The 23700-nt window shown below is 48.8% G+C and overlaps 1 protein-coding gene across 5 annotated transcripts in view; it reads left to right on the top strand.

The window, feature by feature from the left end:
* Positions 1-23700, top strand: part of TAF1 (TATA-box binding protein associated factor 1) — a 1380965-nt gene that overhangs the window by 298410 nt on the left and 1058855 nt on the right. For all 5 annotated transcript variants that reach the window (XM_069612352.1, XM_069612355.1, XM_069612353.1 and 2 more), the window contains exon 10: positions 15036-15203. In XM_069612352.1, coding sequence (XP_069468453.1) covers positions 15036-15203 — 168 coding nt within the window. The remainder of the gene's footprint in view (positions 1-15035; positions 15204-23700) is intronic.

Below are 23700 nucleotides of genomic sequence, written 5' to 3'. Positions count from 1 at the left end.
GTCTCCTAGGAGATTAAGCACAGGGAGTTTCGGGCACCTCCCTCACTTCCTGCCCCTGCCAGACATACTGGTGCCAGAGACCGGCTGCACTCGTGAATCCTGCCAAAGATGCATCACCTTTCCATTTAGTGGGCCTAGGTCCGCTTAGTATGCTGGGCATGCATCACCAAGCCATTTAGTGGGCCTAGGTCTGCTTAGTATGCTGGGCGTGCATCACCAAGCCATTTAGCGGGCTTAGGTCTGCTTAGTATGCTGGGCATGCATCACCTTTCCATTTAGCGGGCTTAGGTCTGCTTAGTATGCTGGGCATGCATCACCTTTCCATTTAGCTGGCCTAGGTCTGCTTAGTATGCTGGGCATGCATCACCTTTCCATTTAGCGGGCTTAGGTCTGCTTAGTATGCTGGGCATGCATCACCTTTCCATTTAGCTGGCCTAGGTCTGCTTAGTATGCTGGGCATGCATCACCTTTCCATTTAGCTGGCCTAGGTCTGCTTAGTATGCTGGGCATGCATCACCTTTCCATTTAGCTGGCCTAGGTCTGCTTAGTATGCTGGGCGTGCATCACCAAGCCATTTAGCAGGCTAAGGTCTGCTTAGTATGCTGGGCATGCATCACCCTTCCATTTAGCGGGCTTAGGTCTGCTTAGTATGCTGGGCATGCATCACCTTTCCATTTAGCTGGCCTAGGTCTGCTTAGTATGCTGGGCATGCATCACCTTTCCATTTAGCTGGCCTAGGTCTGCTTAGTATGCTGGGCATGCATCACCTTTCCATTTAGCAAGCTTAGGTCTGCTTAGTATGCTGGGCATGCATCACCTTTCCATTTAGCTGGCTTAGGTCTGCTTAGTATGCTGGGCATGCATCACCTTTACATTTAGTGGGCGTAGGTCGGCTTAGTATGCTGGGCATGCATCACCTTTCCATTTAGCAAGCTTAGGTCTGCTTAGTATGCTGGGCATGCATCACCTTACCATTTAGCGGGCCTAGGTCTGCTTAGTATGCTGGGCATGCATCTCCTTTCCATTTAGTTGGCCTAGGTCTGCTTAGTATGCTGGGCATGCATCACCTTTCCATTTAGCGGGCGTAGGTCTGCTTAGTATGCTGGGCATGCATCACCTTTCCATTTAGCGGACTTGGGTCTGCTTAGTATGCTGGGCATGCATAACCTTTCCATTTAGCAAGCTTAGGTCTGCTTAGTATGCTGGGCATGCATCACCTTTCCATTTAGCAGGCTAAGGTCTGCTTAGTATGCTGGGCATGCATCACCTTTCCATTTAGCGGGCCTAGGTCTGCTTAGTATGCTGGGCATGCATCACCTTTCCATTTAGCAAGCTTAGGTCTGCTTAGTATGCTGGGCATGCATCACCTTTCCATTTAGCTGGCCTAGGTCTGCTTAGTATGCTGGGCGTGCATCACCTTTCCATTTAGCAAGCTTAGGTCTGCTTAGTATGCTGGGCATGCATCACCTTTCCATTTAGCTGGCCTAGGTCTGCTTAGTATGCTGGGCATGCATCACCTTTCCATTTAGCGGGCTTAGGTCTGCTTAGTATGCTGGGCATGAATCATCTTTCCATTTAGCTGGCCTAGGTCTGCTTAGTATGCTGGGCATGCATCACCTTTCCATTTAGCGTGCGTAGGTCTTCTTAGTATGCTGGGCATGCATCACCTTTCCATTTAGCGGACTTAGGTCTGCTTAGTATGCTGGGCATGCATCACCTTTCCATTTAGCGGGTGTAGGTCTACCTAGTATGCTGGGCATGCATCACCTTCACATTTAGCGGGCCTAGGTCTGCTTAGTATGCTGGGCATGCATCACCTTTCCATTTAGCGGGCCTAGGTCTGCTTAGTATGCTGGGCATGCATCACCTTTCCATTTAGCGGGCCTAGGTCTGCTTAGTATGCTAGGCATGCATCACCTTTCCATTTAGCGGGCTTAGGTCTGCTTAGTATGCTGGGCATGCATCACCTTTCCATTTAGCGGGCCTAGGTCTGCTTAGTATGCTGGGCATGCATCACCTTTCCATTTAGCAAGCTTAGGTCTGCTTAGTATGCTGGGTGTGCATCACCTTTCCATTTAGCTGGCCTAGGTCTGCTTAGTATGCTGGGTGTGCATCACCTTTCCATTTAGCGGGCTTAGGTCTGCTTAGTATGCTGGGCATGCATCACCTTTCCATTTAGCTGGCCTAGGTCTGCTTAGTATGCTGGGCATGCATCACCTTTCCATTTAGCTGGCCTAGGTCTGCTTAGTATGCTGGGTGTGCATCAGCAAGCCATTTAGCAGGCTAAGGTCTGCTTAGTATGCTGGGCATGCATCACCTTTCCATTTAGCGGGCTTAGGTCTGCTTAGTATGCTGGGCATGCATCACCTTTCCATTTAACTGGCTTAGGTCTGCTTAGTATGCTGGGCATGCATCACCTTTCCATTTAGCAGGCTTAGGTCTGCTTAGTATGCTGGGCATGCATCACCTTTCCATTTAGCAGGCTTAGGTCTGCTTAGTATGCTGGGCATGCATCGCCTTTCCATTTAGCGGGCCTAGGTCTGCTTAGTATGCTGGGCATGCATCACCTTTCCATTTAGCAGGCTTAGGTCTGCTTAGTATGCTGGGCATGCATCACCTTTCCATTTAGCGGGCTTAGGTCTGCTTAGTATGCTGGGCATGCATCACCTTTCCATTTAGCGGGCCTAGGTCTGCTTAGTATGCTGGGCATGCATCACCTTTCCATTTAGCGGGCGTAGGTCTGCTTTAGTATGCTGGGCGTGCATTACCCTTCCATTTAGCTGGCCTAGGTCTGCTTAGTATGCTGGACATGCATCACCTTTCCATTTAGCGGGCTTAGGTCTGCTTAGTATGCTGGGCATGCATCACCTTTCCATTTAGCGGGCTTAGGTCTGCTTAGTATGCTGGGCATGCATCACCTTTCCATTTAGCTGGCCTAGGTCTGCTTAGTATGCTGGGCATGCATCACCTTTCCATTTAGCGGGCTTAGGTCTGCTTAGTATGCTGGGCATGCATCTCCTTTCCATTTAGCAGGCTAAGGTCTGCTTAGTATGCTGGGCATGCATCACCTTTCCATTTAGCAAGCTTAGGTCTGCTTAGTATGCTGGGCATGCATCACCATTCCATTTAGCAAGCTTAGGTCTGCTTAGTATGCTGGGCATGCATCACCTTTCCACTTAGCTGGCCTAGGTCTGCTTAGTATGCTGGGCATGCATCACCTTTCCATTTAGCTGGCCTAGGTCTGCTTAGTATGCTGGGCATGCATCACCTTTCCATTTAGCAAGCTTAGGTCTGCTTAGTATGCTGGGCATGCATCACCTTTCCATTTAGCGGGCTTAGGTCTGCTTAGTATGCTGGGCATGCATCACCTTTCCATTTAGCAAGCTTAGGTCTGCTTAGTATGCTGGGCATGCATCACCTTTCCATTTAGCTGGCCTAGGTCTGCTTAGTATGCTGGGCATGCATCACCTTTCCATTTAGCTGGCCTAGGTCTGCATGTTATGCTGGGCATGCATCACCTTTCCATTTAGCGGGCCTAGGTCTGCTTAGTATGCTGGGCATGCATCACCTTTGCATTTAGCAAGCTTAGGTCTGCTTAGTATGCTGGGCATGCATCACCTTTCCATTTAGCTGGCTTAGGTCTGCTTAGTATGCTGGGCATGCATCACCTTTACATTTAGCAAGCTTAGGTCTGCTTAGTATGCTGGGCATGCATCACCTTTCCATTTAGCAGGCTAAGGTCTGCTTAGTATGCTGGGCATGCATCACCTTTCCATTTAGCGGGCCTAGGTCTGCTTAGTATGCTGGGCGTGCATCACCTTTCCATTTAGCAATCTTAGGTCTGCTTAGTATGCTGGGCATGCATCACCTTTCCATTTAGCTGGCCTAGGTCTGCTTAGTATGCTGGGCGTGCATCACCTTTCCATTTAGCAAGCTTAGGTCTGCTTAGTATGCTGGGCATGCATCACCTTTCCATTTAGCTGGCCTAGGTCTGCTTAGTATGCTGGGCATGCATCACCTTTCCATTTAGCGGGCTTAGGTCTGCTTAGTATGCTGGGCATGCATCATCTTTCCATTTAGCTGGCCTAGGTCTGCTTAGTATGCTGGGCATGCATCACCTTTCCATTTAGCGTGCGTAGGTCTGCTTAGTATGCTGGGCATGCATCACCTTTCTATTTAGCGGAGTTAGGTCTGCTTAGTATGCTGGGCATGCATCACCTTTCCATTTAGCGGGCCTAGGTCTGCTTAGTATGCTGGGCATGCATCACCTTTCCATTTAGCTGGCCTAGGTCTGCTTAGTATGCTGGGCATGCATCACCTTTCCATTTAGCGGGTGTAGGTCTACCTAGTATGCTGGGCATGCATCACCTTTCCATTTAGCTGGCCTAGGTCTGCTTAGTATGCTGGGCATGCATCCCCTTCACCTTTAGCGGGCCTAGGTCTGCTTAGTATGCTGGGCATGCATCACCTTTCCATTTAGCGGGCTTAGGTCTGCTTAGTACGCTGGGCATGCATCACCTTTCCATTTAGCGGGCCTAGGTCTGCTTAATATGCTGGGCATGCAATCACCTTTCCATTTAGCGGGCCTAGGTCTGTTTAGTATGCTGGGCATGCATCACCTTTCCATTTAGCGGGCCTAGGTCTGCTTACTATGCTGGGCATGCAATCACCTTTCCATTTAGCGGGCCTAGGTATGCTTAGTATGCTGGGAATGCATCACCTTTCCATTTAGCGGGCCTAGGTCTGCTTAGTATGCTGGGCATGCATCACCTTTCCATTTAGCGGGCCTAGGTCTGCTTAGTATGCTGGGCATGCATCACCTTTCCATTTAGCGGGCTTAGGTCTGCTTAGTATGCTGGGCATGCATCACCTTTCCATTTAGCGGGCCTAGGTCTGCTTAGTATGCTGGGCATGCATCACCTTTCCATTTAGCAAGCTTAGGTCTGCTTAGTATGCTGGGCGTGCATCACCTTTCCATTTAGCTGGCCTAGGTCTGCTTAGTATGCTGGGCGTGCATCACCAAGCCATTTAGCAGGCTAAGGTCTGCTTAGTATGCTGGGCAAGCATCACCTTTCCATTTAGCGGGCTTAGGTCTGCTTAGTATGCTGGGCATGCATCACCTTTCCATTTAGCAAGCTTAGGTCTGCTTAGTATGCTGGGCATGCATCACCCTTCCATTTAGCTGGCCTAGGTCTGCTTAGTATGCTGGGCATGCATCACCTTTCCATTTAGCAGGCTTAGGTCTGCTTAGTATGCTGGGCATGCATCACCTTTCCATTTAGCTGGCCTAGGTCTGCTTAGTATGCTGGGCATGCATCACCTTTCCATTTAGCAGGCTTAGGTCTGCTTAGTATGCTGGGCATGCATCACCTTTCCATTTAGCTGGCCTAGTTCTGCTTAGTATGCTGGGCATGCATCACCTTTCCATTTAGCTGGCCTAGGTCTGCTTAGTATGCTGGGTATGCATCACCTTTCCATTTAGCTGGCCTAGGTCTGCTTAGTATGCTGGGTGTGCATCAGCAAGCCATTTAGAAGGCTAAGGTCTGCTTAGTATGCTGGGCATGCATCACCTTTCCATTTAGCGGGCCTAGGTCTGCTTAGTATGCTGGGCATGCATCACCTTTCCATTTAGCGGGCCTAGGTCTGCTTAGTATGCTGGGCGTGCATCACCAAGCCATTTAGCAGGCTAAGGTCTGCTTAGTATGCTGGGCATGCATCACCTTTCCATTAAACGGGCCTAGGTCTGCTTAGTATGCTGGGCATGCATCTCCTTTCCATTTAGCTGGCCTAGGTCTGCTTAGTATGCTGGGCATGCATCACCTTTCCATTTAGCGGGCCTAGGTCTGCTTAGTATGCTGGGCGTGCATCACCTTTCCATTTAGCGGGCCTAGGTCTGCTTAGTATGCTGGGCGTGCATCACCTTTCCATTTAGCAATCTTAGGTCTGCTTAGTATGCTGGGCATGCATCACCTTTCCATTTAGCTGGCCTAGGTCTGCTTAGTATGCTGGGCGTGCATCACCTTTCCATTTAGCAAGCTTAGGTCTGCTTAGTATGCTGGGCATGCATCACCTTTCCATTTAGCTGGCCTAGGTCTGCTTAGTATGCTGGGCATGCATCACCTTTCCATTTAGCGGGCTTAGGTCTGCTTAGTATGCTGGGCATGCATCATCTTTCCATTTAGCTGGCCTAGGTCTGCTTAGTATGCTGGGCATGCATCACCTTTCCATTTAGCGTGCGTAGGTCTGCTTAGTATGCTGGGCATGCATCACCTTTCTATTTAGCGGAGTTAGGTCTGCTTAGTATGCTGGGCATGCATCACCTTTCCATTTAGCGGGCCTAGGTCTGCTTAGTATGCTGGGCATGCATCACCTTTCCATTTAGCTGGCCTAGGTCTGCTTAGTATGCTGGGCATGCATCACCTTTCCATTTAGCGGGTGTAGGTCTACCTAGTATGCTGGGCATGCATCACCTTTCCATTTAGCTGGCCTAGGTCTGCTTAGTATGCTGGGCATGCATCCCCTTCACCTTTAGCGGGCCTAGGTCTGCTTAGTATGCTGGGCATGCATCACCTTTCCATTTAGCGGGCTTAGGTCTGCTTAGTACGCTGGGCATGCATCACCTTTCCATTTAGCGGGCCTAGGTCTGCTTAATATGCTGGGCATGCAATCACCTTTCCATTTAGCGGGCCTAGGTCTGTTTAGTATGCTGGGCATGCATCACCTTTCCATTTAGCGGGCCTAGGTCTGCTTACTATGCTGGGCATGCAATCACCTTTCCATTTAGCGGGCCTAGGTATGCTTAGTATGCTGGGAATGCATCACCTTTCCATTTAGCGGGCCTAGGTCTGCTTAGTATGCTGGGCATGCATCACCTTTCCATTTAGCGGGCCTAGGTCTGCTTAGTATGCTGGGCATGCATCACCTTTCCATTTAGCGGGCTTAGGTCTGCTTAGTATGCTGGGCATGCATCACCTTTCCATTTAGCGGGCCTAGGTCTGCTTAGTATGCTGGGCATGCATCACCTTTCCATTTAGCAAGCTTAGGTCTGCTTAGTATGCTGGGCGTGCATCACCTTTTCATTTAGCTGGCCTAGGTCTGCTTAGTATGCTGGGCGTGCATCACCAAGCCATTTAGCAGGCTAAGGTCTGCTTAGTATGCTGGGCAAGCATCACCTTTCCATTTAGCGGGCTTAGGTCTGCTTAGTATGCTGGGCATGCATCACCTTTCCATTTAACAAGCTTAGGTCTGCTTAGTATGCTGGGCATGCATCACCTTTCCATTTAGCTGGCCTAGGTCTGCTTAGTATGCTGGGCATGCATCACCTTTCCATTTAGCAGGCTTAGGTCTGCTTAGTATGCTGGGCATGCATCACCTTTCCATTTAGCTGGCCTAGTTCTGCTTAGTATGCTGGGCATGCATCACCTTTCCATTTAGCTGGCCTAGGTCTGCTTAGTATGCTGGGTATGCATCACCTTTCCATTTAGCTGGCCTAGGTCTGCTTAGTATGCTGGGTGTGCATCAGCAAGCCATTTAGAAGGCTAAGGTCTGCTTAGTATGCTGGGCATGCATCACCTTTCCATTTAGCGGGCCTAGGTCTGCTTAGTATGCTGGGCATGCATCACCTTTCCATTTAGCGGGCCTAGGTCTGCTTAGTATGCTGGGCGTGCATCACCAAGCCATTTAGCAGGCTAAGGTCTGCTTAGTATGCTGGGCATGCATCACCTTTCCATTAAACGGGCCTAGGTCTGCTTAGTATGCTGGGCATGCATCTCCTTTCCATTTAGCTGGCCTAGGTCTGCTTAGTATGCTGGGCATGCATCACCTTTCCATTTAGCGGGCCTAGGTCTGCTTAGTATGCTGGGCGTGCATCAGCAAGCCATTTAGCAGGCTAAGGTCTGCTTAGTATGCTGGGCATGCATCACCTTTCCATTTAGTGGGCATAGGTCTGCTTAGTATGCTGGGCATGCATCACCTTTCCATTTAGCGTGCCTAGGTCTGCTTAGCATGCTGGGCATGCATCACCTTTCCAATTAGCTGGCCTAGTTCTGCTTAGTATGCTGGGCATGCATTACCTTTCCATTTAGCTGGCCTAGGTCTGCTTAGTATGCTGGACATGCATCACCTTTCCATTTAGCGGGCCTAGGTCTGCTTAGTATGCTGGGCATGCATCACCTTTCCATTTAGCGGGCCTAGGTCTGCTTAGTATGCTGGGCATGCATCACCTTTCCATTTAGCGGGCTTAGGTCTGCTTAGTATGCTGGGCATGCATCACCTTTCCATTTAGCGGGCCTAGGTCTGCTTAGTATGCTGGGCATGCATCACCTTTCCATTTAGCAAGCTTAGGTCTGCTTAGTATGCTGGGCATGCATCACCTTTCCATTTAGCTGGCTTAGGTCTGCTTAGTATGCTGGGCGTGCATTACCAAGCCATTTAGCAGGCTAAGGTCTGCTTAGTATGCTGGGCATGCATCATCTTTCCATTTAGCGGGCTTAGGTCTGCTTAGTATGCTGGGCATGCATCACCTTTCCATTTAGCTGGCCTAGGTCTGCTTAGTATGCTGGGCATGCATCACCTTTCCATTTAGCTGGCGTAGGTCTGCTTAGTATGCTGGGCGTGCATCACCAAGCCATTTAGCACGCTAAGGTCTGCTTAGTATGCTGGGCATGCATCACCTTTCCATTTAGCAAGCTTAGGTCTGCTTAGTATGCTGGGCATGCATCACCTTTCCATTTAGCGGGATTAGGTCTGCTTAGTATGCTGGGCATGCATCACCTTTCCATTTAGCAAGCTTAGGTCTGCTTAGTATGCTGGGCATGCATCACCTTTCCATTTAGCTGGCCTAGGTCTGCTTAGTATGCTGGGCGTGCATCACCTTTCCATTTAGCTGGCCTAGGTCTGCTTAGTATGCTGGGCGTGCATCACCAAGCCATTTAGCAGGCTAAGGTCTGCTTAGTATGCTGGGCATGCATCACCTTTCCATTTAGCAAGCTTAGGTCTGCTTAGTATGCTGGGCATGCATCACCTTTCCGTTTAGCGGGCCTAGGTCTGCTTAGTATGCTGGGCGTGCATCCTTTCCATTTAGCGGGCCTAGGTCTGCTTAGTATGCTGGGCGTGCATCACCTTTCCATTTAGCTGGCCTAGGTCTGCTTAGTATGCTTGGCGTGCATCACCAAGCCATTTAGCAGGCTAAGGTCTGCTTATTATGCTGGGCATTCATCACCTTTCCATTTAGCTGGCCTAGGTCTGCTTAGTATGCTGGGCGTGCATCACCTTTCCATTTAGCTGGCCTAGGTCTGCTTAGTATGCTGGGCATGCATCACCTTTCCATTTAGCAGGCTAAGGTCTGCTTAGTATGCTGGGCATGCATCACCTTTCCATTTAGCGGGCTTAGGTCTGCTTAGTATGCTGGGCATGAATCGCCTTTCCATTTAGCTGGCCTAGGTCTGCTTAGTATGTTGGGCATTCATCACCTTTCCATTTAGCGGGCCTAGGTCTGCTTAGTATGCTGGGCGTGCATCACCTTTCCGTTTAGCGGGCCTAGGTCTGCTTAGTATGCTGGGCGTGCATCCTTTCCATTTAGCGGGCCTAGGTCTGCTTAGTATGCTGGGCGTGCATCACCTTTCCATTTAGCTGGCCTAGGTCTGCTTAGTATGCTTGGCGTGCATCACCAAGCCATTTAGCAGGCTAAGGTCTGCTTATTATGCTGGGCATTCATCACCTTTCCATTTAGCTGGCCTAGGTCTGCTTAGTATGCTGGGCGTGCATCACCTTTCCATTTAGCTGGCCTAGGTCTGCTTAGTATGCTGGGCATGCATCACCTTTCCATTTAGCAGGCTAAGGTCTGCTTAGTATGCTGGGCATGCATCACCTTTCCATTTAGCGGGCTTAGGTCTGCTTAGTATGCTGGGCATGAATCGCCTTTCCATTTAGCTGGCCTAGGGCTGCTTAGTATGCTGGGCATGCATCACCTTTCCATTTAGCTGGCCTAGGTCTGCTTAGTATGCTGGGCGTGCATCACCTTTCCATTTAGCTGGCCTAGGTCTGCTTAGTATGCTGGGCGTGCATCACCTTTCCATTTAGTGGGCTTAGGTCTGCTTAGTATGCTGGGCGTGCATCACCTTTCCATTTAGCTGGCCTAGGTCTGCTTAGTATGCTGGGCGTGCATCACCTTTCCATTTAGCTGGCCTAGGTCTGCTTAGTATGCTGGGCATGCATCACCTTTCCATTTAGTGGGCTTAGGTCTGCTTAGTATGCTGGGCATGCATCACCTTTCCATTTAGCGGGCTTAGGTCTGTTAGTATGCTGGGCATGCATCACCTTTCCATTTAGCATGCTTAGGTCTGCTTAGTATGCTGGGCATGCATCACCTTTCCATTTAGCGAGCCTAGGTCTGCTTAGTATGCTGGGCATGCATCACCTTTCCATTTAGCGGGCGTAGGTCTGCTTAGTATGCTGGGCATGCATCACCTTTCCATTTAGCGGGCCTAGGTCTGCTTAGTATGCTGGGCATGCATCACCTTTCCATTTAGCAAGCTTAGGTCTGCTTAGTATGCTGGGCATGCATCACCTTTCCATTTAGCGGGCCTAGGTCTGCTTAGTATGCTGGGCATGCATCACCTTTCCATTTAGCGGGCCTAGGTCTGCTTAGTATGCTGGGCATGCATCACCTTTCCATGTAGAATGCTTAGGTCTACTTAGTATGCTGGGCATGCATCACCTTTCCATTTAGCAAGCTTAGGTCTGCTTAGTATGCTGGGCATGCATCACCTTTCCATTTAGCTGGCCTAGGTCTGCTTAGTATGCTGGGCATGCATCACCTTTCCATTTAGCTGGCCTAGGTCTGCTTAGTATGCTGGGCATGCATCACCTTTCCATTTAGCAAGCTTAGGTCTGCTTAGTATGCTGGGCATGCATCACCTTTCCATTTAGCGGGCCTAGGTCTCCAGGGTATGCTGGGCATGCATCACCTTTCCATTTAGCTGGCCTAGGTCTGCTTAGTATGCTGGGCATGCATCACCTTTCCATTTAGCAAGCTTAGGTCTGCTTAGTATGCTGGAAATGCATCACATTTCCATTTAGCTGGCCTAGGTCTGCTTAGTATGCTGGGCATGCATCACCTTTCCATTTAGCTGGCCTAGGTCTGCTTAGTTTGCTGGACATGCATCACCTTTCCATTTAGTGGGCTTAGGTGTGCTTAGTATGCTGGGCATGCATCACCTTTCCATTTAGCAGGCTTAGGTCTGCTTAGTATGCTGGGCATGCATCACCTTTCCATTTAGCAGGCTTAGGTCTGCTTAGTATGCTGGGCATGCATCACCTTTACATTTGGTGGGCCTAGGTCCGCTTAGTGTCCTGGCAAGTTCTGCCTGTGATGGCTCTGAAATTAAATGTAGGAATGGCTTGCCTTTATCTAGAGTCCATCTTAAAATAACAAGGATCCCTTTCTTGTGTATTATTTAGGGCCTTTTCATTTCTTGACTCCAGTATATTCTGTTTCATTTTGTCCAATTTATTAATCCTGAATCAATGTACACCAGGTTATGTCTTTCGATGGACTTTCTCGTGTGCGATGTCTTGATCTCCTCTGACCTCCCCCTCTCCATCCCTCTGACCACTCCTCTCTCCTGGAACGATCACTCCCTCCTCTCATCTCATCTCTCCCTCTCTTCCCCGCAAGCCAAGCCTGCCCCAACACTGCCACCTACCTTCTCGGACATCCGGCCCATGAAGCGTGTGTCAGTTGAGGCTTTTGCTGCCACTTTCTCCCCCCCCCCCCTCCACCTTTGGCTGTCTCTCATCTTGATACAGCCCTGTCTCTGCTCTACTCTTCACTTTCTGATACGTTTGATGTTCTTGCCCCTGTCATGAGGATCCGTTTGAAGTCCAAAGCCAAGTACAATTCCTGGTATGACTCTGACCTAGCTACACTTAAACATAAGTGTAGGACAGCTGAGAGGAAAAAACTGAAAAACTGGCCTGTCGCCTGCTACAAAGGCAATACCGACTCTCTGTCCTCACCAAGAAGAGAGTCCACATTCAAGCTCGTGTCTCTGCGGCATCCAACAACTCGGCTGAACTCTTTAAAATCTGCAAGGAGCTGGCCAACCCTGCTGCAGTCTCTTCCCCTCCTGTTGCCTCCCAGGCTCTTTGCAGTGCCCTTGCCTCGCACTTCATTTCAAAAACCCAGGACTTCCTGTCCACTCTCTCCACCCGCACTCCTCCTCTTCCCTCTCCATCTGTGCTTGCTGACCCTCCTTTCGCCACCCTCCCACCATCCTTCTCATCCTTTCCTCTTTTCACCCCTGACGAGGTTGCTAGACAAGTCTGATCTATGAAAGCCTCTTCAAAACAGGTTCATCCCTGTTCCTCTAAAACCATCAAGGACCACATTGACACCCTTGCTCCGGCCCTTGCTGATTTTTGCAACCACTCCTTTGCCTCTGGATCCTTCCCCTCATCTCTGAAGCACTCCTTTGTGCATCCTCTTCTCAAGAAACCCACAGCTGATCCTTCTTGTCCAGCTAACTATCGCCCAATTTCCATTACTCCCTTTCTTGGCAAACTCCTGGAAAAGTTGGCCATCTCTCAGCCTAACCTTCATTCCAATTCTGTTGGCTGTCTCCATGACCACCAGTCTGGCTTCAGAGCTGCCAGAAGCACGGAAACCGCTCTCCTAAACATCCATGAAGATCTGCTCACCAACCTTGACTCTAACATTCCCTCTGTCCTCATCCTCCTCGATCTCTCTTCTGCCTTCAACACAGTCAACCATACCATCCTGCTCAACCATCTCTGTGAAAACCTGGGTATCACTGATCAGGCTCTGGCCTGGCTGACCTCTTTCCTCTCAGATCGACCTTCCCAGGTCCAACTTGGGTCCTTCCTTTCATCTATCTTCCTCTCTACCTGTGGTCTAATCTCTCACCCTGGCTTTTCAACCAATACCTGGCAACTCTCGCCCACTGCATTGCCATTTTCTGCTCAAATTTCCAGTGTTACGCTGACGACACTCAACTAATTTTCAGGCTGCCCTCTGCCACCTCCTCTCCATCTCTCATCTCTGATTGCCTAACTGCCATTCAAGATTGGTGTGCCGCCAATGATCTTTGTCTGAATGCCAGCAAGACAGAGATCCTCCTCATCGGCACACCTTCACCATCCTTTCCCCTCACTCTCTGGCTGGCCTCCCTTGGCCCTCCTCCTACCCCCACCTGCGAGGCTAAGAACCTCGGGGTCATCTTTGACTCCACACTTTCCTTCTCCCCTCACATCTCTGAGGTCTCTAAAAAGTCAAATTTCCGACTGCACCTCCTCAGAGTTACTCTGCCTTTCCTCTCGTTCCCCCAGAAGCTCATGGTATCTCAAGCTCTGGTTCTCTCTAGCTTGGACTATTGTAACAGCCTCTTTCTAAATCTACCTGCCTCTACTCTCTGCCCTCTGCAACTAATCCAGAACAGGACTGCGAGACTTGTCCTTGGCCTCAAGCCCTGGGATCGGATCTCTCCAGCTCTGAAATCTCTCCACTCTCCAGTGGATGCAAGGATTAAATTCAAAACCCTCTGCATTGTCCACAAGGCTTTCTGGGGTCTGGGTCCAAAATACACCTTCAGCTATCCCTCCTCAAATACCTCCCCTCTCGAGCTCTTCGCTCCTCTACCTCCAACTCACTCAGGGTCAGTCGTTTTTCTAAAACGAGCTGGGGGTAGATCTCTGTCTTCGGCTGGGGCCTCCCTCTGGAACAGCCTCGCTGCCACTCTAAAACTTGAGGAGAACCATCTCCGGTTCCGGATGCACCTCAAGACCTTCCTCTTTTCTTCTGCCTTCGCTCCCCCTCTCCCCTGCTGATCTGTTCTCTCTTGGCACCGTGCACCTGGCCACCCTCTGTCTTTTGGGCCCAGATACCTGCTCATCCTGCCACCCTCCCGCACTGCCTCCGGGCCACCTCTTGCACTGGGGTCTGTATCTGTACCCATACAGCCCCCCCTTTTTCTTCCTGCACTTATCGGACCTACCCTGTCTGCTGCCTTAAACCTAGCACTTGCAAATTGCTGGCTGCATTACCACTGTTTGTTACCTTTATTATTTATTTATTGTTATTTATCTTTTTCTCCTCTGCTTCGCACTTTCCACCTCTCCCCCCTTCCATGCACTTTTCCCCTCCCCCCTCTCCCATGCACTTGCGCGTTCTCAATGTCACTGGGCCTAGTAAGATCACTGTTTTGTTCTCTCCTGTTCCCCTCCCCTCCCTTGCCTTGTCGCGCTCTGAAACACTTGTGTACGAACGCGATAGAAATAAAATATCAATCAAAAGTTATCCACTGGCTTCTCTAGTTCCTTAGGAATTTGAAATAACTCCTTGGAATCATGTGGTGCGTCGTCTTCCGCATTTCCTAATTGGATTCTTTTAGCTTTTACCACAGCTTTATTTTCTTTGGCAGCAGCACTATAGATTTCCTTATCTGAGTCAGCCTAGTTTGTCTCCAGGTATAAAACCTTTTCCTTTTAAGTACTCTCAGCCGTTCAGCTCTTGGGATAACCACCCATTACTATTATTGGTGTAATAATGAACTTTTTCCTCCAGCGACTCTGCAGAACAATCTTTCAGCATGCCTTTGGACAGTTCAAGGTAGAGAAGTATATGGTTGAGAATGATGTTAATGCACCTACTGTTCAGAAAGGAATATAGGGAGTGTGTATGATAACCAAGCATAAGGAAGGACTTTTGGGGGGTACGCCTGCTTGTTTTATCATGCCCAGGGGATTTGAGAAATGTATGAGATGATCGCTATCTGAGCAAATAAATCATGTGGTTTTAGCAAATGGGCTTGTCAGAGGAGGTACCAGTGTTTGGGACAGTGGGTTTTTTATGGTCAATTGGTTTCAGGGGGTAATTATGACTTGGAGGTTGGGAGTTTGAACCTTTTTGTAGGTGAGGGACAGTGTTATATTCATGGTTGTGCATTTCTGCTGTTTTGGTGCTTTAAAGTTCCCACTACCACATGTAACTGGAGTGATCGATTTTTGTATTGCTACAGGTTCGATGGATGATGACAGACCGTGGTTCTCCATTTTCCCGATTGATAATGAAGAGTTGGTGTATGGTCGTTGGGAAAACAACATAATCTGGGATGACCAGTCCATGGTGAAGTTGCTGGAGCCACCAGTGTTGATGTTGGACCCCAACGATGAAAACATCATTCTAGGTATGGTGCCTTCACCTGGAGGCTGCTTGGAAGTGCAGGAAAGCTTTTACCTTAAAGAATGCTCTGCAACCCTTTCATCTATGTACCACCACTCAGAATTTGAGGGCACCTCTGAATACAGGTCTTTAAAAATGAAGGTCCTAACCAAAAGTCTGCTTGACGCAGATCTCTTATACTTGGTCAGTTTGTGAAGTTACACAAATGTACTCATTCTTTGGGGAAGCATCTATTTCTGCAAGCATCTATTTCTGCAGCCTTACTCGTTCATAATGTCACACATAAAAATAAGTCATGTTGGCCACTTGGGGTTCGCAGTATTGCAGACTTTTTTATTCTTTAATGCATTGAAAGGTCCTCTGTTGGTGGTTTGTGACAATCTGATTACTCAAATGAATGAATACATCCATGTTCTTTATTTCGTCTTTGTGTTTTCTTATGCTCTTTAAACATTTGCTGAAGTGTGAGCGCCTCTTTACTGAGAATGCACAAGGCCTGATAACTTTAAGCATTGGTGAGTCCGGAAGTAGGTTTTATTTGTAAACATTGTGTCTTGCAGTATAACTGTTGATTTACAGAACATGTCCTCAATGCGTTCTGTGCTAAACATTCATAATCCAAAAGCCTGCAACATTTAAAACATGCCTTGCAGGTACTGTAGCTTGCTCAGTTGCAGCAAGGTTCAAAGTCCAAACTGTACTTCTGGACAGAGGGCCCTGTTCGGTTTGCTTTTTCCCTGATGGTGGGTAAGAATTAGTGCAGTCCAACTGGTGTGGATCTACACAAGACTTATCTCTTGGTATTAGCTAACCCACCTTTTGATATAGGCCTGTACTACACACGTTGGTAGTGTGACTGAGCAACCAGGCTTATTTTAAGAGGGGTAATGTGAGCTGTAGAGCTGTGCAATGAAACCAGTAAATACAAGTATCCATTTAAACACTTACACACTTAGTTTATATAATAGTAGATATTTAAAGCATTCTTTAAAAAGCAGCAATTAGCGGTAACATTAATCCCAAGTTATGATTCAATTTAAACAGTGAACAATAAAGCAGATGAGTAATTCGTTCATATGTTACACATGTTCCAGCACCCGGAGGTGACGTCAGTTGAGGTCAGTATAGCATTTATATATTATCACATTTGCAATATTGAGTTTTTAAAGAAGGAAAGGTTGGGGTTAGATCAGAACAGACTGATAAGTTATAAGAACAGTTATATTCTACCAAAGGGATGCAGGCAGTCTAGTATCCCAGCATTCAAGTGTTCAACATTTAAAACCTGTGAAGGGAACAACCACTGCCAAAGCCAATAGGTTCTGAAGGAGTCATGTAGGGAGCCAGGACACCCAAAGTCAATGGGCAAAGTCAAAGTTCTGATGCTCTTCTTCTTAGGGATATGTTCTTAATAGTCCGTGTTCAAAAGAGAAATTGCAGCAACTCAACAGAAGTCACCTTTGGAAGGCACAAGCTGTAAGGACAGTGCAGGTAAGTTGAGGTCAACTTAGTGTAGGGTTAAATCACACTCCCAAAGATGGGAAGCACACCGAATGGCAAAAGGATAAAGCACCACAAGTCCCACAGTACCTTGAAAATGAGTGTTCCAGTTGGTTGTCTTTACGATGCAATGAAGTAGATCCTTGTTCCTATTCCTTGGTCGTGGTGATGAAAGGGAGGACGTCTGGCGAGCTCCTGCAGAAGCACTCAAGAGAGGGACTCGGTGGAAATGGTTTCTGTCGATTCAGCGGTTCTTTGTGGTTTTGGCGCCTTATGCTCAGCACCAATGAAGAATGGAAAGCTAAGGTTAGGATTTCCTTGATCCCTCTGACCTGTACTCTGGCAAGGGGACTCTGGACGTGGATTTCTTAGTTCTGTAGGGTCCTCTGGATGCCCACGAAAATCTGGCTGGATTTGGACTTTGGAAGACAATGCACTCACAGATGGTCTAGGTACCACAGCTATTGGGTTCCTGCAGCCTAGGAAAGTCACAGAAAGTCGTGTGTTGCGCCAAAATAGTTTGTCTCGAGGCTAGGTAGTCCCACCAGCCTAAGGGAGGAAGTCGTCCTTTACGGGTCTTTTCCCTGTCGATCCGAAAACTGGGTCAGCACAGCTGCAGCCCTTCACCGGGCACTTCGCGGTCCAGGAGGGTGCTGCTGGCGTCTTTTCACATCTTCTGCTTCGGCGGTTGTCCTCCCATGGTCGTATCGGCTCTTAGTCCCAAAAACCTCACTTTTTATGGAATTTCCCATTCATTCACAGCCCTAGGCTGTCAATCCTCCAGGACAGGCAGCAGTCCAATTAGAACTGGTTTCACTCAGGCACACCTAGAGACAACGGGCAGGGATGTTTCGGGACCCTCAATTCACTTCCTGCCTTTCCAGACACACTGGAGCCTGGGCGGGCTTCAGGGCTGAAGCCCGCCAAAGGCAAACTACACAAAGGACTCAAACCTGATGCAAACGGAGGAAAAGGCCATAAGAAACTAACTAACAAGAAATGTCGAAAAAATAAGACCGGGGCCATTTTGAGAAAATAGTCTCCCTTGGGTGCAGCACTGCAGCGGAGGTATCGGCCTGCAGTTACACATCACTAGGTAGTAAAAATGAAACCACTGCCCCAGCCATTCAAGTGAGTTAGTGCAAGTTTACATGATGAATGGGTTAAAGGGATTACTAGGTGTTAGGCAAGATTGTATGTAGTAACCCTGTGGGAGACTACACAAGCCTTGTTGTCTTGTCAGTAGGCAACCCAACCTTTGGTATACGCCTTTACTACTTTATTTATTTGTTATAGTTTTCTTTAGTTCAAACACATTTTTACAACGGTGCAGTTATCTTTTGCATAAAATAACCTTAAAAAGTAAATACATTTCTGATGTTTGTTAATCTGCTTAGAATCACATGCTGTGCATAGGTCCGACATCCAGTGGTCACTGCGGAGTATTGCATTTTGTTTTTCGTAGTCGAAAAAGGGACGTCGACAAGGCGTGTCTGTAACACTATCCCTATAGTGACGTGCGTTGTACCCACAATCCCTCACGCGTCGAGGTCCCTCAGATTGTTTTTTTCCGCCCAGCTTCTGGTCGCCTTACGCGGAGCTCCTAGAGAGACATTGCAAATACTTACTACGGACCTCGGTCCTTAATTATACTTATTATATTGTTAAAGATCCCTCCCCTCGACGTTAGCTGTGAAGCTGTTTCTCCACCGAGCAAGTTTTTGACGGAGGGGAAGAGACGGAGGAGATCCTTCGGCTTTGCCGAACACGTGGCCTGGCCTCGCCGGCCAACATACAGTAGGGAGAGTGGGGGTTCGAACTTTTATCTTCTCTTTGAGAATGTCTTTCTTTCTCCCCTATCTTTCCCTTGGGGTTGTTATCACCAGTTATTATTGCCTCAGCTATGGAGAGGACACCTTTTAAGTTTTGCCCACGCTGTAGGGGCAAATACACTTGGAAGGATAAACACAAGCTCTGTAATCGTTGCTTGCCCCTCGATCATAAGGAGGACAGCTGCGCGGCCTGTAAGCTCTTGAAACCAAGAACTCTTAAAGAACGAAAAGAGGTGGGCGGACTACGCTATGTCGAAGTCAATTTCCTCACCCGCCGCCGCTGTTACAGAAAGTGACGAGGAGGGTGATAACTCGATGTCCGTTTCGGAAGTCATTAACCCCCAGAAGGAGCGCTCGCGCTCCTCGACGTCCGTCCCCGGCCCCGACGGGCTCGGTTCACGCCCTGCTTATGGGGATGAACACCCCGGCGACAAGGACGCACATAGACCCCATAGGCCTAAGCACACAACCCACGGCTCTTCTTCGTCGAAGACGAAGGATCCATCAGCGCCGAAGGGGACGCAGGGCACTCCGGCGTCTACCTCAGACCGTAAGGGTCCCAAGCCCCACCCGCAAACGCAGCCGCGACCAGCGATTGGGCTTTCATCAAACACGGGCGCTACCTCAAAATCATCCGACGTAACGCTCCATAGAGCGGCCGTCGAGGAACAACGCGTAACGCAGGCAACGTCGACACCAGAGCCCTCTACTGACAATCTCGTTGTCGAGAGCCTGGTGAGAATTGTTTCCGAAGACAAACGTAAGCGGACGACGAAACAAACGTCGAATACCGCACAAAAAGCTATAGAAACGCCGAAAAAGCACAAAAGTAGCCAGGAACTGCCCCCTTCATCTAAGGGCACTTCTGAACTACCGGAGGGCTTTTCAGAGGGCGACGGAAACCTTTCTTCGACGTTGTGGGAGCGTTCTAAGCGTTTTGAAGGTGAAAACACTGAGTTCCCCCCTCTAGACTATTCAGGGGTCCCCCATGAGACCCTTGAAAGACTCCATTCTTGTATGGAGAAAATGGAAAGGTTTTTGGGAAGCCAAAACCCACCCACACACAAAAGACCAAGAGAATGGCCCCAGGATGACCCTAGGGTCAAGATTCCTAGGCTGTTTCCCCTTCTACAGACGTATATGACCTCACTGAAGAGGAGCAATACCTCCAGGAAGATGAGGAGTGTTTGGGTGGAGAGGAAGAACAGGAGGAAGAGGGGTTTGAAGAAGATCCTTACACTACTGCAGGAGCTTTTGAAGAAGATACAGCTACCTCGCAGCCCTGGCAATCCCCATCAGTGCAGCCTTGGCAATCCCCATCAGTGCACTCAGACCCTGATGTCTTTCACCCTTCTCCTCCCAAGGATTCACCTATTGGAAACACCTCTCCCATAGATGACCAACCTTCACTTAATGCACTATTGCTCAAGGCAGCAGCGCATTTTGAAATAGACACAGGGGAAACTCTTCCTGACATAGACTTTGTAGAGAAAGTTATTAAAGAGAAAGCCCCTGTTAGTCAGTCTATTCCGCTCCTGGCTTCTATAAAGAGAAGAATAACTCCTTCCCTTTCCAATCCTGCCTTAGTCAGAGGGGTCAACCCTCGGATAGAAAAGCTCTTCAGCCCTTCATCCTCTGACCCTTTGTACATCAGAGGACATTCTATTCCGGACTCCCTCGTAGTTACTAATACAAGAAAAAGAGCGGGGGTACCACTATCCACTAGTGAGGCACCACCTGACAAAGAGGGCAAGAAGCTCTATGCACTTGGGAAGAGAATCACGACCTCCGCCGCCTTCTCAACTAGGATTGCAAATAACAATTCCCTACTAGCTAGCTACGCAGATGCACAGTGGAGCAAGCTGCGCAGCGAAGCAGAGGACGCACCAGAACCCCTGCGTTCACGCCTGTTAGCTATAATCTCAGAGGGAACTCTTGTAAACCAGGGCATCGTAAAGAACTCCTTAGATGCCGCAGAGACGGCTGGCCGTTCCCTGGTTCAGGGAATACTTCTCAAACGCCATGTCTGGCTGCGCAATTCGGGATTTAAGCCGGAAACCCAGGCTTCCCTGATAAATAAGCCCATAGAACAAACACATCTGTTTGGGAAAGCAGTTGATGAGGCCCTGGAACATGCGAAGAAAGAGTTTGATACCATCAAGACTCTTGACCAAATTTCTAGGCCCCCTAACAGACGCGGCTATGGCAATAGACGCTCCTTTCGTGGCCAACGCCAGCAGCAAAACCAACAGCAATTTTACTCTGCTACCAACTTGCCCTCTAACCAGGGTAACACCCAGTTCAGTCAAAGAGGCCAACGCCGTGGCAAAGGAAGAGGTCGCGGCTCCAGCCCCAAAGGTTCCACGCCCAATACCAACAAATGACCCGAAGATTCGGGTCCCCTCCCATGCATCACCGGTCGGGGGCCGGCTAACATCGTTCCTTTCAGCATGGGAGGGAATATCGTCAGACCGCTGGGTATTATCCACCATAGCCCACGGATACTGCATCGAATTCAACGGTTCCCCGAATTACAGACCCCCACGGAACCGACGCATGACACCGGAACACCTCACCATTCTTCTTCAAGAAGTAGAAGAGCTACTGAAAAAAGAAGCTATAGAGGCTGTCCCCCCTATCTCAGGTAACAGAAGGTATTTATTCAGTGTACTTCCTTGTACCCAAAAAGGACTTAACCATGCGCCGTGTATTAGATCTGCGCCCAGCGAACAAGTTTGTCAAACCCCAAAAGTTTCGTATGGTGACCTTGCAGGAAGTAATCCCACTGTTATCACAAGGGGATTACATGACAACACTAGACATGAAAGATGCATACTTTCATATTGTAATGTTGCCAGCGCACAGAAAATACCTCAGGTTCAAGATAGAGAACAAACACTACCAGTTCAGAGTACTACCCTTCGGGATAGCATCTGCACCAAGGGTATTCACGAAAGTACTGGCAGTGGCAGCGGCCCACCTGCGCAGGTTATCCATCCCGGTATACCCTTACCTCGACGACTGGCTCATAACAGGGGATTCCTACGAAACATGCTTCTCCAATACCCAAAAGACCGTAGACCTTTTGTCCCATCTGGGCTTCTCCATCAACGAAAAGAAGTCCAGCTTAGACCCCAGCCAAATCAAACAATTCCTAGGGGCTCTAATTCGAACAAAGGACGGCCTCGTCTTCCCCTCCAACGAGAGGGTCCAAAACATGCTGTTTCAGATCCCCCATTATGTGGCAGGTCGAGAGGTGACGGTACGCAAAGCAATGCGCTTGCTAGGGATGATGGCGTCATGTATTTATTTGGTACCTCACGCGCGCCTGCGCATGCGCCCAATGCAAGAGTGGCTCTACAGCCAGTGGTGTCAAGCCAGCGGACAATGGGACGATCTAGTGGTGGTCTCGCAGGCCTTGGTTCTCTCGCTACGGTGGTGGACAAAAGAAAACCTGTTATTAGGTAAAACTTTTGCCACACCCGCAGTGGAAGCCACTCTAACCACAGACGCATCCCTCACAGGATGGGGGGGCTCACCTATCCCATCAGACTGCTCACGGAGCGTGGACTCCGAGCTTAGCATCCAAGCATATAAACCTGCTAGAACTACTAGCGGTGTTCAAAGCACTGAAAGCCTTTCAGAAACACCTACAAGGAAAGACAGTGATGGTCCTCACAGACAGCACCACAGCCATGTACTACCTCAACAAGCAAGGGGGCACTCACTCTCCAGGACTGTCCAAACTGTCCCAGAATATATGGAAGTGGGCTCTCAAACACAACATGTTCCTACTATCACAACATGTACCAGGGGAACTCAATCTGCTAGCAGACAAACTCAGCAGAGACTTCCCCCTGCCCGAAGAGTACGAATGGCAATTGCACGAAGACATCGTCTTAGACGTCTTCACGCAATGGGGATTCCCGGAAATAGACCTGTTCGCAACTATGGAGAACTCACAATGCCAAAGTTACGCCACCAGGTACCCCCAGAACCAGTCCAAGGGGAACGGTCTGTCGATTCAATGATCCGGGAAATTTGTTTACGCCTTTCCCCCCGACTTCCCTTCTCAACAAAGTGGTGCACAAGATGCACCAGGAGCAGGTTACCATGATACTAGTGGCCCCAATGTGGGCCCGACAGCCATGGTTCGCTCACTTGATGGAGATGTCCCTATCTCCCCCAGTGAAACTTCCCTGCCCGTACAACATGCTGTCACAGGACAAGGGCAGGACACTGCATCCATGCCCTCAGACCATGAACTTAGCAGCCTGGCTCCTGAGATCATAGAATTTGGACATTTACAACTCCCGCAGAGATGTATGGACATCCTCAGGGAAGCCAGAAAACCTAATACTCGCCACTGCTATTCTAGCAAGTGGAAAAGATTTGTCATCTGGTGTAGAGGTAAGAGCATCAACCCGGTTGACTGCTCTCCCACTAACATTGTTCTGTACTTGACCCATTTACTGGATTCAGGTCTAGTGTTCAATTCCATCAAAGTCCACCTAGCGGCACTTTCTGCATACACTACTTCCCAACTTAAAGTGTCGTGGTGGAAGATACCAGTTATAAAGGCCTTCATGGAAGGGGTAAAGAGAATACACCCCCCAATAGCTAGCCCAGCTCCCGGATGGGACTTAAACGTGGTACTTTCTAGACTCATGGGCACTCCTTTCGAACCCATGCACAAGGCAACTCTTAAATACCTCACTCTTAAGACTGCTTTCCTAATAGCTATCACCTCCATTAGGAGAGTAAGTGAACTACAGGCTTTTTCTGTATTAGACCCCTTCGTATCAGTTCACAAGGATAAAGTGGTTCTTCGCACACACCCAAGGTTTGCACCAAAATTCATCTCTAAATTTCATGTAAACCAATCTATAGAACTACCAACGTTCTTTCAAAACCCTTCCAACTTGGGAGAAAAAAGTCTGCATACACTAGATGTACGCAGAGCTGTCATGTTCTACATGGAAAGAACCAGATCACTGAGAAAGACTAATCGGTTCTTTGTCTCGGTGGCAGCAGGAAGAGAAGGAGATGCAGTCTCTAAGTCCACTATATCTAGATGGATTGTACAATGCATCACTCTCTGTTACACTCTTGCTAAGAGAGAACTACCCTTCAAGCCAAGAGCACATTCCACTCGAGGCACTGGGGCAT

The sequence above is a fragment of the Ambystoma mexicanum genome, chromosome 5p, assembly GCF_040938575.1.
Source record: "Ambystoma mexicanum isolate Mex_15411 chromosome 5p, UKY_AmexF1_1, whole genome shotgun sequence".
Classification (NCBI taxonomy): Eukaryota; Metazoa; Chordata; class Amphibia; order Caudata; family Ambystomatidae; genus Ambystoma; species Ambystoma mexicanum.
This window is presented reverse-complemented; position numbering and strand designations above follow the sequence as displayed.